The 14553-nt window shown below is 33.1% G+C and overlaps 1 protein-coding gene across 2 annotated transcripts; it reads left to right on the top strand.

Annotated features, from left to right (window-relative positions):
• The first annotated feature begins 8548 nt into the window (after positions 1 to 8548).
• LOC100930511 (olfactory receptor 150-like) lies at positions 8549 to 14282 on the top strand. Of its 2 annotated transcripts, XM_023499523.2 has the most exons (2): positions 8549 to 8567; positions 13363 to 14282. In XM_023499523.2, exons 1-2 carry the CDS (start codon positions 8549 to 8551, stop codon positions 14280 to 14282), a joined length of 939 nt encoding a protein of 312 aa, XP_023355291.2. The 2 variants fall into 2 exon arrangements, with proteins under 2 accessions (XP_023355291.2, XP_003764388.2); XM_003764340.2 differs by lacking the exon at positions 8549 to 8567 and having other exon boundaries at positions 13353 to 14282.
• Positions 14283 to 14553: the final 271 nt, after the last annotated feature.

The raw sequence follows: 14553 nt of genomic DNA, 5'->3' as shown, positions 1-14553 counted from the left end.
CCCCCCCCCCCCAAAAAAAAAAAAAGCAGATTGCATTTGGTTTTTTTGTTGTTGTTGTTAGTTCGTTTTCTTTGATTCTTCTTTGACAAAATGAGCAAAAAATTAAAACAGACTCTTAACTATTGATACCTTCTATTTGGATAGAGAGCAGACTTTAAACCTTGGGAAGACTAAAAAGAGACTAAAATCCCCAAAGGGGGATATGATCTGGTCCTCCACACACAAGACTCTCATAGAAGAAATTTAAAAAGCTCTCACAAGAGAGCTAAAAGAAAAATAAGAAAAGGAAAGGGAAGCTTGGCAAGAGAGTCTGGATAAGTCATCCCACTCATTTAAAGATACAGTGAATAAAAAAATCAAATTCTTGAAAAACAAACTTAGTGAATTGGAAAAAGAAAATAGCTCTCTAAACAATAAAATTGGCGAAATGGGAAAAAAAATCCATAGAACAAAACAACTGACTTAAAAACTCAATTGGACAATTAGAAAAGGATATATAAAAAAGTGAGTGAAGAAAATAATTCATTAAAAATCAGGATCAAACAAATGGAAATGAATGACTCAAGAAGACGCCAAGAATCAGTCAAACAAAACCTAAAAAATGAAACAATGAAAAAAATGTCAAATACCTTCTTGGGAAAACAACTGACCTGGAAAATAGATCTAGCAGAGATAATCCGAGAACTATTGGACTTCCTGAAAAATATGATGAAAAAAAAAGAACCTGGACACCATTTTCCAGGAAATTATCAAAGAGAACTGCCCAGATGTCATAAAAACAGAGGGTAAAATAGAAATTGAAAGAATTCATCGATCATCTACTGAAAGGGACCATAAAATCAATAGTACAAGAAATATAGTGGCCAAATTCCAGAACTATCAGATGAAGGAAAAAATACTGCAGGTTGCTAAAAAAAATCAATACAAACATAAGGAGCCACCAAAAGGATTATGCAGGATCTAGTGGCATCCACATTAAAAGATTGAAGGGCCTGGAATCTGATATTCTGAAAGGCTAAGGAACTTGATATACAGCCAAAAATAACTTACCCAGCCAAAATCAGCATTTTTTCCCAGGGAAGAAGATGGTCATTCAGCGAAATAAGTGAATTTCATCTATTTCTGATAAAAAAAAAACTGAAACAAAACAAAAAGTTTGATCTACAAATATAGAACTCAAGAGAAACCTAAAAAGCTAAAAAGAACTCTTGGGAACTATATGTCTGCTATAAAGATATATAAAGAACACATGTATACTTTGTCCTATAAACTAGAGGTGGAAAGAAAATTGTACCAGGAAAAGAGTAAAGTGGGGGTACTACATCTCACAAAGAGGCAAAGGAAACCTATTATATCTGAGAGAAAGAATAGAGGGTGTTAACATAGTGTATATATTACTGCCATCAGAATTGGCTTAAAGAGAAAAATATTAGACTTATTTGATTTATGGTTAAACTTCTCCCACCTCATTGAAAAGTGGGATGGGAAAAGTGAAAAGGGAAGGAGTAAGCTAAGCAAAAGGGAATACAGAAATTGTGAGGAAAAGGAGTAGGATGGGGGAGGAACTCCAAGGTGGGGGGAGAGATGCTAATAAGGGAGGGCTGTTGAGGCAAGTAGTGCCCCTAAGATAAATACAGGGAGGGGGGTAAGGAGGAAAGGAAAGAGAAAAGTATAATCTGGGAATAATGAAATGGCAGTGAATACAGAATTAGAAGTTTTAACCATAAATGTGAATGGGGTGAACTCTCCCATAAAGCAGAGGTGGATAGCACACTGGATTAAAAGCCAGAATCATACAATATGCTGTTTACAAGAAACATTTAAAGCAGGATGATATATGCAGAGTAAAGGTAAAAGGCTGAAGCAGAATCTATCACGTTTCAGGTGAAGTAAAAAAAAGTAGGGGTACCCATCCTGCTCTCAGATAAAGCAAAAGCAAAAATTGTTCTAATTAAAAGATGTAAGGAAAGAAACGATATCTTTGAAGGGTACCATAGGTAATGAAGCAATATCAATATTAAACATGCATGTGCCAAGTGGCATAGCATCTAAATTCCTAAAGAAGTTAAGAGTTAACAACAAGAAGAAATAGACAGAAAACCTATAATAGCGGGAGATCTCAACCTTGCACTCTCAGAATTAGATAAATCAAACCACAAAATAAATTAGAAAGAAGTTAAAGAGGTAAATTGAATACTAGAAAAGTTAGGTATATAGATCTTTGGAGAAAACTGAATGGAGACTGAAAGGAGTACACTTTCCTTTCAGCAGTTCATGGAACCTATACAAAAATTGACCATATATTAGGACATAAGGACCTCAAAATCAAATGCAGAAAAGCAGGATTAGTAAATGCATTCTTTTCAAATCACAATTCAATAAAAACTTCATTTAATAAAAAGCCAGGGGAAGATAGACCAAAAAATAATTAGAAATTAAATAATCTCAACCTAAAAAATGACTGGATGAAACAGCAAATCATAGACAAAATTAATAATCTCACCCAAGAGAATGATAATAATGAGACAACCTACCAAAATTTGTGGTATGCAGCCAAAGCAGTAATAAGGGAAAATTTTATATCTCTTGAGGATTACTTGTATAAAATAGAGAAAGAGAAGATCCATGAATTGGGCTTGCAACTTAAAAAGCTAGAAATAGAGCAAATTAAAAACTCCCAATCAAATACCAAAATTGAAATTTTAAAAATAAAAGGAGAGATTAATAAAATTGAAAGTTTAAAAAGCTATTGAATTAATAAATAAAACTAAAAGTTGATTCTATGAAAAAACAACAAAATAAATAAACCTTTGATAAATTTGATTAGAAAAAGGAAAGAGGAAAATCAAATTGTCTTAAAAATCTAAAGGGAGAACTATCTACTAATGAAGAGGAAATCAGAATATTAATTAGGAGTTACTTTGCCCAACTTTATGCCAATAAATTTGATAACCTAAGTGAGATGGATGAATACCTACAAATATATAAGTTCCCCAGATTAACAGAGGAGGAAGTAAATTGTTTAAGTAGTCCCATTTTAGGAAAAGAAATACAATAGGCTCTTAAATATCTCCCTAAGAAAAAGCCCCCCAGTACCAGATGGATTCTGTGAATTCTGTCAAACATTTAAAGAACAATTAACCCAATTCTATATAAATTTGAAAAAATAGGGAATGAAGGAGTCCTACTGAATTCCTTTTACGATAGGGACATGGTACTGATACCTAAACCTGGTAGGATGAAAACAAAGAAAAAAAATTATAGATCTCTAATGAATATTGACGCAAAAATTTTAAATAAAATATTAGCAAAAGAGATTACAGAAAATCATGCCCAGGATAATACACCATGACCAAGTAGGATTTACAGCAGGAATGCAGGGCTGGTTCAACATTAGGAAACTTATTAACATAATTGACTATATCAACAACCAAATTAACAAAAACCATATGATCATATGAATAGAAGCAGAAAAAGCATTTTTATAAAATCCAACATCCATTTCTGTTAAAAAAAAACACTAGAGAGTATAGGAATTAGTGGAGTTTTCCTTAAAATAGTCAGTAGCATCTATTAAAAGCCATCAATAAGCATGATATGTAATGGGGATAAATTGGAATCATTCCCAATAAGAGCAGGAATGAAACAAGGTTGACCACTATCACCATAACTATTCAATATTTTATTAGAAATGCTAGCCTTGGCAACAAGAGTTGAGAAAGAGATTAAAGGAATTAGAGTAAGTAATGAGGAAAACAAATTATTACTCTTTGCAGATGATGGTATACATAGAGAACCCCAGAAAAACTACTAAAAAACTATTAGAAATAATTTACAACTCTACCAAAGTTGCAGGATACAAAATAAATCCACATAAATCATCAAAATTCTTATACATCACTAACAAAACCCAACAGCAAGAGATACAAAGAGAAATTCCATTTAAAATAACTTTTGATAATATAAAATAATTGGGAATTTATCTGTCAAGGAAAAGTCAGGAACTATATGAGCAAAACTACAAAACACTTTCCATACAAATAAAGTCAGATATAAACAATTAGAAAAATATTAAGTGCTCTTGGATAGGTCGAGTGAATAAAATAAAGATGACAATACTACCTAATCTAATCTATTTATTTGATGCTTATACCAATCAAACCCCCAAGAAACTATTTTAGTGAACTAGAAAAAATAACAATAAAATTCATCTGGAAGGACAAAGGGACAAGAATTTCAAGGGAACTAATGAAAAAAAATCAAATGAAAGTATCCTAGCTGTACCAGATCTAAAACTATACTATAAAGCAGAGGTCATCAAAATTATTTGGTAATGGCTAAGAAATAGACTAGTTGATCAATGGAATAGGTTAGGTTCACAGGACAAAATAGTCAATAGCTATAGTAATCTAGTCTTTGACAAACCCAATGACCCCAGCTTTTGGGATAAGAATTTACTCTTTGACAAAAACTGCTGGAGAAATTGAAAACTAGTATGGCAGAAATGAGGCATTGACCCATACTCAACACCATATACCTTGGCATATGGTAAGATCAAAATAGGTCCATGATCTAGATATAAAGAATGAGATTATAAATAAATTAGAAGATCATAGAATAGTTTTACCTCTTAGACCTGAGGAGGAGGAAGGAATTTGTGACCAAAGGAGAACTAGAGATCATTATTGATCACAAAATATAAAATTTTGATTATATTAAATTAAAAAGTTTTGTACAAACAAAACTGATGTAGACAAGATTAGAAGGAAAGCAATAAACTGGGAAAACATTTTTACATTCAAAGGTTCTGATAAAGGCCTCATTTCCAAAATATATAGACATTTGCCTCTATTTTATAAGAAATCAAGCCTTCTCCAACTGATAAATAGTCAAAGCATATGGACAGAGAATTTTCAGATGAAGAAATTAAAACTATCTCTACTTATATGAAAAAGTACTCCAAATCATTATTGATCAGAGAAGTGCAAATTAAGACAACTCTGAGATATCACTACTCACCTGTCAGATTGGCTAAGATGACAGGAAAAGATAATGGTGAATGTTGTTGGGGATGTGGGAAAACTGGGACACTGATATATTGTTGGTGCAATTGTGAACTAATCCAACCATTCTGGAGAGCAATTTGGAACTATGCCCAAAAAGTTATCAAATTGTGCATACCCTTTAACCCAGCAGTGTTACTACTGGGCTTATATCCTCAAAGAGATCTTAAAGAAGGAAAAGGGACCCACATATGCAAAAAAATTTTTGGCAGCCCTTTTGGTAGTGGCAGGAGACTGGAAATCGAATGGATGCCCATCAATGGAGAATGGCTGAATAAACTGTGGTATATAAATGTTATGGAATATTATTGTTCTGTAAGAAATGACCAACAAGATGATTAGATGATTTCAGAGAAGCCTGGAGAGACTTACATGAATTGATGCAAAGTGAAATGAGTAGAACTAAGAGATCATTATGCATGGCAATAACAAGGTTTTACTATGATCAACTCTGATGGATGTGGCTCTTTTCAACAATGAGATGATTCAAATCAGTTCCAATTATTTAGTAAAGAAGAGAATCAGCTACACCCAGAAAAAGAAGTATGGGAAATGAATGTGGACCACAACATAGCATTTGCACTCTTTCTGTTATTGTTTGTTTGCATTTTTGTTTTCCTTCTCATGGTTTTTTCTTTCTTTCTAGATCTGATTTTTCTTGTGCAGCAAGATAACTGTATAAACATGTATACATATATTGGATTTAGCATATACATTAACATATTTAACATATATTGAACTACCTGCCATCTGGGGAGGGAGGGAGGGAAAGGAGGGTAAAAGTTGGAACAGAAGGTTTTGCAAGGGTCAATGTTGAAAAATTACCCATGCATATGTTTTGTAAATAAAAAGCTATAATAATAAAATTTTTAAAAAGTGTGCATACCCTTACTGGGATTATATCCTGGAGAGATCTTAAAAGAGGAAAAGGGACCCACATGTTCAAAAATGTTTGTGGTAACCCTCTTTGTAGTGGCAAAAAACTGGAAATTGAGTGGATGCCCATCAATTGGAGAATGACTGAATAAATCATGGTATATGAATGCTGTGGAATACTATTGTTCTATAAGAAACCACCAGCAGGATGATTGTAGAGAGGCTTGGAGAGGTCTACATGAACTGATGCTAAGTGAAATGAGCAGAACCAGGAGATCATTATACATGGCAACAATAAGGCTATATGACAATCAATTCTGATGGATGTGGCTCTCTTCAACATTGAGATAATTTAAACCAGTTCCACTTGTTCAGTGATGAACAGAGCCATCTACTCTCAGAGAGACAATGATAGGAACAGAGTGTGGAACACAATATAGCTTTCTCACTCTCTCTGTTGTAATTTTCTTGCATGGTGATTTCTTTTTCAGTTTTTCTTTTCCTTCCTTCTTGATCTGATTTTTCTTGTGCAGCAAGATAACTGTATAAATATGCATTCATATATTGTATTTAACATGTACTGGACTACCTGCCAGATAGGGGAGGGAGTGGGGGGAAGATGGGGAAAATTTGGAACAAAAGGTTTTGCAAGGATCAATGTTGGAAAAATTATCCATGCATATGCTTTGTAAATAAATAAACAAACAAATAAATAAAAAGAAAAACAGTCTGATCCATTGCTTTCTCACATTTTATTATTACACTTACTTAGAAAACATTTACATCTTTCTCTTATTCCCCTTTTGAGGATATTATCCCCATATCATTTTTGAACTTTATATTTAATATTTTATTTTCCCAGTTACATGTTAAACATTTTTTTACATTTCTTTTTTAAAACTTTGACTTCCAGATTCTCCAGAAGGCACATGTGAAATTAGATAAAACTTTTTCCATAAAAATCATGATGTGAAATGATTTAGATTCCTTCTCCACTTCCTCCAAAAAAATCTCAAGAAAAATAAAGTTTAAAAAAATGTATGCTTTAATCTGTATTCAGACACAATCAGTTCTTTCCCTAGATATAGATAGCATTTTTCTTCATAAGTCCCTCAGAGTAGTCTTGGATCTTTGTATTGCTGAGAATTATAAAGTCATCCATTCATGATAATCCTACAATATTGCTATTACTTTGAGCACAGTATATTTCATTTTGCTAGAGTTCACGGAGGACTTTCCAGGTTTTTTCTGAGAACATCTCGTTCATCATTGTTATAGACCAATAATATCCCATCACAATCACATATCATTTTATTCAGCCACTCCCCAGTTGATTGGCATCCCCTCAGTTTCCAGTTCTTTACCCTGAAAAGAGAGCATCTAAAATATTTTGTACCTATTAAACCTTTCCCTTTTTCCACTCTCTTTTGGAATTTATGCTACTTGTATTATTAGATCAAAAAATATGCATGATTTTATAGTCCTTTGAATCCTCATATCATTTGAAAAATGATACAGATCAAGTGCCTAATCTTATACATGAATATATAACTAGTAGCAAGTGGATGATAAATCCAAGAATTCATTCATTTAGCTTCTTAGGATATGGAATTAACAACAAATGCAATTGAAAGTAGTGATAATTAATACTTGCATCTTATTACAGCAACTCAAAGATACTTTAGTTTTAATCTATTAGTGGATTTAGTATTGCAAAAACAAAACTTCTAATTGTTCACCTGCTTTATGAAGGAAAAGAGAGAGAGATGGCTATATTAATACCAAGACTGTCTCCTTCCTTTGCTTTGTTTTATTCCAGGAACAAGTGATATCTGACAGCCAATCACCTAGCTAAGTTCTATGTAATTCATGGTGTATTAGAAGAGCAAAGCTTAGAATTAACAGTTGTGAAAATTTTCCTGTTCAGAAAGGAAACAATACAATGGGGAAACTGAGTCAAGAGAATCCTGTCTTAGTCTATGTCAGAATTGTCTTCTCAGCTTTCCCTAGGGATAGACATCTACTTATAGTAGTTGTCAGACTGCACTCCCTTTGGACAGCACATGGAATTTCCTTTGAATGGTGGACTACTAGCTTCATAATCAACCCGAAATCAAAAATTAGAACAATATCAAATTGCAGCTTATTGACAGGTACTGATTCATAATTTTTCATAAGTGATAGCCAAATAATCTCAGATGAAATCACTCCGTAAGCAAACTTGTAAATTTCCTCACTTTGACTGGGAGAGAGGTCCTAATTTTTCAAATTTCAGTACTTCACAATTTTATCACAGTTGTCAGCAAGGTAGACCTATTCCAAGTAGAAGGTCTTAAGGAACCTCACAGATAAGAATAACTTAAGATTTCTGTGCTGCCTTTCTTCCAATAGGAAATTATTATTATAAAAGCAAATATACTCCATTAAATATTTAATAACTTTCAAACATTTTATCACATTCTTTTAACAATTCATAATTTAACAGCTTTCAGATTAAAAGGGAAATGTTTGTCCCAACAGCATTTCAGATACAATGGTTTCACAAATTTTACAATATAAGAAAATAATTAGGAAACACAGAAACAGATATAATATCTTGTATTTAAGAGATGCAACTAAACATTGCCAGTCGAGTAACATAAATTCAGTCAAATATATTTCCAAATTATGTTACATGAAAGTTTTTATTGGTTGCAATATTGTTGCCTTTAAAGTTCTTAAAAGTTTACAAATGCATGGTCTACCCTCAATACCTCTTAGTGATTTTGCTCTTGGTTTACATAAACAATTAGGTTTTCAGAAAAAAAAATGTGCAAGAGAAACACAAAATAGCCTTCCATATTAAATTTTACTTGCTTTAAAGTTGCTTCCTGAGTTCTTAAGTACCAGATAAATTTAAACTCCAATCAATGAAATCACATTCCTTACTTTCAATAAAAGAATAAATACATCACTCTTCAGAGAAAGAATGATAAAAAGTCTGAGGACTCTTTGCATGTAACTTTCAGAGTTTTCTTTTTTTCCCTTAAAATGAATTCTAGAGAGTGGTATCTCAAACTTGTTGAAATATTTCAGCATTTATAGAAACATTCAATTCACAGTTTGGAAATTCACAGTAATTACTGTCACAAATTTAGTTTCTAATTGGTTAGCAGTATCATTAATTCCCGAAGTCTGAGAACAAAAATCTCCTTGTTTCTTATCTGTGTCAGTTGTCTACCTCTCCAATTTATTTAGAATTAGAAAAAGGAGAAAAAGAGAGGAGGAAGAAAGATGGGGAGGAGGGAGAGAGAGAGAGAGAGAGAGAGAGAGAGAGAGAGAGAGAGAGAGAGAGATGGAGAGAGAAACAGACAGAAAGAGAAAAAGAGGGAAAGAGAGAGTGAGAGAGAGAGACAAGAAAGACAGAGACATACAGAGAGAGACAGAGAGACAGAGACAGAGAGACTCTTCAGAGAAAGAAAGAGTTCTTCAGAATAGTTTTCTTTTTTGAGCTATTTTTCCTTTGGCTAATCAGATTACAGCAAGAAATTAGTTTGATTTACCAAGACACAAAATGCAGATAATGTGATAACACAGACACATAGTGTACATGCCCTCAAAATTCTTTCTTCTTATATCCCACTGAAAGTTTAATCAAAATATCAGTAACTACAGATTTTTAAAAGCAATCTCCAAGCCTTTTATTTGCAGAAAGTAAAAGTCCCTTTTTGGGGCCAGATCAGGAACAACCATTCTTAATACAATTTTATAGTTCTATTTTAAATCATCCCTTTCCAAATGGGAAGTTTTCCCTGTTGTCAGGCCAAATGGAACTTCCATAGAGTGTGTCTATTGGCTTTCTACAGCTATCCCTCTGGGTATCCTCACCAAGAAGCACGAATCTCTAAAAAAGTCTTTCCATGTGATTACACCCAAATAACTGTTTATTTAGCAATACATGTGGTACAGAAACAAATCTGATCTAAGATTCTTGGTAGCCAAGAACAATGACCTCCCAGATAATTTAATTGGAGGGAGTGAAAAATATGGGAAAGGAGATGACAGAGATTGAAACACCTTTTTGATCTTTTTGATGGAGAGGATTGAAAGACCGGACATGATAGGAAAGGGAGTACTTTTGTGACATTTTTTAAGTTGTATAACCTTTAGGACAAGAAATCTTGTAACTTCTCCATAATTTGGTGACTTACAAGCAGTCAAAACTTAGCTTCACAAAATGATAGCTAAAGACTAATTGGAGTAAGTAATTATTTTTTAATTCATCAGTAATCACATAATTTACCAGAACAGTAGAAAAAGGAACCCAGAATTCTAGAGAATCTGTGAGCCCTATGAAAATAAACTTTTGGTGCTGTGATTAGAATAATGTTTTCATAACATAATCTCTATGACTCTTACAAGAAATTTCTGTTATAAGAAATTTTCTCTAATCCTTTGGGTCTATGTCTAACAATCTTTTTAATCTAGTTAAGAGATAGCAAGAATACTGAGATGTATACTAGCCCAAGAACACCAGAGCTTTGTCTTGAATACTGATATTCAAAAGGCACATTTTTAGTTGCAAAATTTGCCATTCATGCTCTTTTGCTTACAAAAAAACTGATTTATACCCCAGGGTATACCAAGGCACTTTAACAACCACATTTATCTACTGTGGCACATCTGAAGGAACAAGGTTATCCAAACACACTGCTTACACAGCAGACCCTATGGACTTCCAAATCAATTTATTTCTTCTCTAGTAATTTCAGCAACTGATTTTCTTGCCTCTTCTACCTTTACTTCTCCTTCCCATGAACAATTAAGATTTTCAATTGCCAAACTTCCTTAACTACCATGACCCATAAGTTCAGGCTTCCTCAACCAACTGGAGTATTTATATCTCAAATTTGACACTGAGATTTTCAAATCCCAACTCAAGTAAATTCATTCCAAGTACCAGAAATACCAGAATTTCTATACATTACACAGAAATAATATTTTATTGTGAACATTAAAAATAAATAAAATTGAAAGAATTAAGAGGTAGAGGAAAATAATAATGACTGCTTTCCAGAAAAGGGGAATCCCTTATGAGATGAATCTCTGTGGAAACTTCTGTCTATGTTTTACTAATGAGGTCCCAGGAATCTTATAAAGGCCTTAATATACATCAAGAGCTGTTTTGACTCTGATGAACACTGTTTCTTTCCCTTTACAAAAGAGGATACTCTGGATAAAGTTGAAATTAGGAATGATTATATTTAAATCAAATAAATTCTCAGAGCATATGAAAAACTGAGTTCTGGGTCCTAATCTTTATCATTACTAAAGGATTGGAAGCCTCTATGACTGGCCAATATCAACCTTAATAGAAGACATTTCTCTGCCAGAGCTGTGTGAGTAAAGGGGCTCTATGATCCATTGCTACAGGGTGAGTATTTTCTTAATTTGAAATTATTCTTCCTTCTAAATAGAGATAAATGGAACCTCAGGACTTTGAAAAAAGAAAAGTCATCTCCATATTCTGTTCTATGCATCATTGAACAAAGGCATGTGGTTTCAAGACTAAGTATAAATGCTTTTTAAAATAGTAAGAGATTTTGAAGATATGAAAAATTCCAGCTCAGAATTATAGAATTACAGCATTTTAGAGTTAAAATGGATCTCCTGACTAGTCCAAGGTATACCCTATAACTTTCTCCAATCACCCTATAGCAATGGTAGTACTCGTGCCTCCACTTGAAGATCTGCTTTGAGGGGGAATCTTTTAGTATCCAGGAATTTGGTAGAGGCTTACTCTTCCCATAATCCTAAATTTATTTCTTTGCAGTTCTCCTTTTTTTTTTGTTCTGTTATTTGAGGATAAACTTTGAGGATAAGACCCCATAACATACTTGGAAACAATTATCATGTTCCCCTGATATGCTTTCCCACTGCAAGCTAAAATTTTACAAGTCATTTAAATTATCCTTTTATGGCATGTCTTCAAGATAATTCATGACCTTTTTCTGAAAGTTATCCAACTTGTCAATGTCCTTATTAAACTATTGTAAACAGAACTGGTTAAAATACCTCAAATGTAGTTTTACCAAAGTAGAATATGATAGAACTATCACCTCCTTATTATTGGATGTTATTCTGAGATTGAATCCTTTATTTTACTGCCACATTATATTTCTTAAATATATTGATTTTGCAGTATAGTAAAAAATATAGATCTTTATCAAACAAATTGACTTAAACATAATGCTATATGTATTGAACTTTTGAAATTTATTTCTTGCTACTATTTTGTATCCATATTAATTTTCACCATATTAGATTTTTAAGCCTGTCATATTATTGAATCATGTTTTAGTCAAATTGTTAAGTTATTCACCTCGCCAAACTTTCTGTCATGTTCTGATTTGGTAAGCATGCTATATATGATTTTATCCACAGTTGTTAATAATACTAGACCTAAAAAGAATTTCTGATGCACTCAGCTAGAGACCTCATTTCAAGATAACATTCAATTCTTAATAACTTTTCTTTGTGAGCCCACCAAATGCAATTGTGTCCAATCTACATCACTTCATTATTTTCCTATTATGTTTCTATCAACTAATTTGCCTACATTTAAATACATTATTTTACAGCAACTTCCTGGTTGGCCATTCATGGTAATATGCTGTTCTAGCAAAAACAGTCTCAAGCCCCCAAGAACTCTTCCCATAGAGATTTCCTTCTCAGCTAATGGCTTTTTAATTGTTTGCCTTTAGTAACAACTTGCTTCTCTAAGACGCTTTTCATTATCATGAAAAAAAAATAGACATCTATATCATGAAAGAATAGACAGAGAATAATTGACAAGCTCCAACAGTAGTTTTTGAAAAGTTCAAAAGTCAGGACTTGGATGGTATCATCATTGTCTTTCTTACCACTAAAGCAGTTTTAACAATTGTTTAAAGGCATTACTTAAAACTCAATAGAAAAACTTCTGGAATTAGCATCAAGTGAGAATTAATTTCAAGTTCTATCTCTTATATGCTTACTATTGTGAGAACTCAGAGCCTAAATATTTTCTAAGACTTTTGAACTTGAAATACCCAATTCAAAACTCTTTGCATACATTACATATTGGGAAGAAAAGACTTTGAAAGTATGAATGGCTGAAAGAATAAAAATAATTATTATTGCGAAAAAATCATGAAGAGGTCTTTACAACATTTTCTTTTACAGGAATGATGTGACTGTGAAGCTGATGATCAGTAGCTCTATAAGAAAACAGAGACAAAAAGATTAAATTAATGTATACTAAAAATGTACTCTTTTGTCTGTACTCCTTGATGAAATTGGTAACAATTATAATACTCCCTTTGTGGATGGATTGCTTTTTTTTCTTTCCATATTTACAGAATCTTGCTTCCTGTTACTCTACAATCAAAAGGAATGGAGAAAGGAAATTATTCACTAGTGACTGAATTCATCCTTATAGGGCTGACAGATGACCCAGAGCTCCAGTTGCCTCTGTTATTCCTATTCCTGAATATCTATTTGGTCACTGTGGTGGGGAACCTGGGCATGATCATATTGATTACACTAAGTTCTCATCTTCATACTCCCATGTACTATTTTCTCTGTAGTTTGTCCTTCATTGATTTCTGTCAGTCAACTGTCATCACTCCCAAAATGATGCTAAACTTTTTATCAGAGAAGAATATCATATCCTATCCTGAATGCATGACTCAATTCTATTTTTTTGCCTTTTTTGGAATTGCTGAATGTCACATGTTGGTTGTCATGGCATATGACCGCTATGTGGCTATATGTCATCCTCTTCATTATAGTCTTAAGATGACTTATCAAGTGTGCTCCTGGTTGGTGAGTGGGGTGTATGTTTTAGGCTTTGTTGGGGCCACTTCTCATACAGGCTGCTTGCTTAGACTGCTCTTCTGTAAGGAAAATAAGGTTAATCATTACTTCTGTGATCTCCTTCCAGTCTGGAAGCTGTCTTGTTCTAGTACCTATGTCAATGAAGTAGTAGCTCTGGCCTTCAGTATGTTAAATATTATTTTCCCTGCCATGACTATTATTTGCTCTTATATTTTCATCATTGCTAGCATTTTAAAAATTCAATCCATTAGAGGAAGATTAAAAGCATTCAACACCTGTAGCTCCCATATTGCAGCAGTTAGTGTTTTCTATGGCTCCCTTGCATTCATGTATCTGCAGCCATCTTCAGTCAGCTCCATGGATCAAGGAAAAGTGTCCTCTATCTTTTACACTATCATTGTTCCCATGCTAAATCCCCTCATTTATAGTTTGAGAAATAAAGATGTCAAAATTGCCCTAAAGAAATTGATAGAAAGAATAATCTAGTCAATGAAGAAAAAAACAGAATAATGGATTAATGGATTTAGTGGATGCTGGGACATGAAGCATGAAGGGGAGAGTGCAAGAACAAGAGATATCTTTGTACAAATCAGGATGTCTGTCCCACATATAGAATTAATTAAAAACCTAACTCAGAGGTGCTTTGGTGACTTATCTCAAACCTGTGTAGGTTGGATCTCTCTTCCTACATTTGATCCACTATTACCCCTCTGTTTTGAAATTCAGATCAGTAAAGTAGCTGTGCAATTAATCTATG

The sequence above is a fragment of the Sarcophilus harrisii genome, chromosome 3, assembly GCF_902635505.1.
Source record: "Sarcophilus harrisii chromosome 3, mSarHar1.11, whole genome shotgun sequence".
Taxonomy (NCBI): domain Eukaryota; kingdom Metazoa; phylum Chordata; class Mammalia; order Dasyuromorphia; family Dasyuridae; genus Sarcophilus; species Sarcophilus harrisii.
The sequence above is the reverse complement of the archived record's forward strand: the minus strand, read 5'-3'. Positions and strand labels throughout refer to the sequence as shown.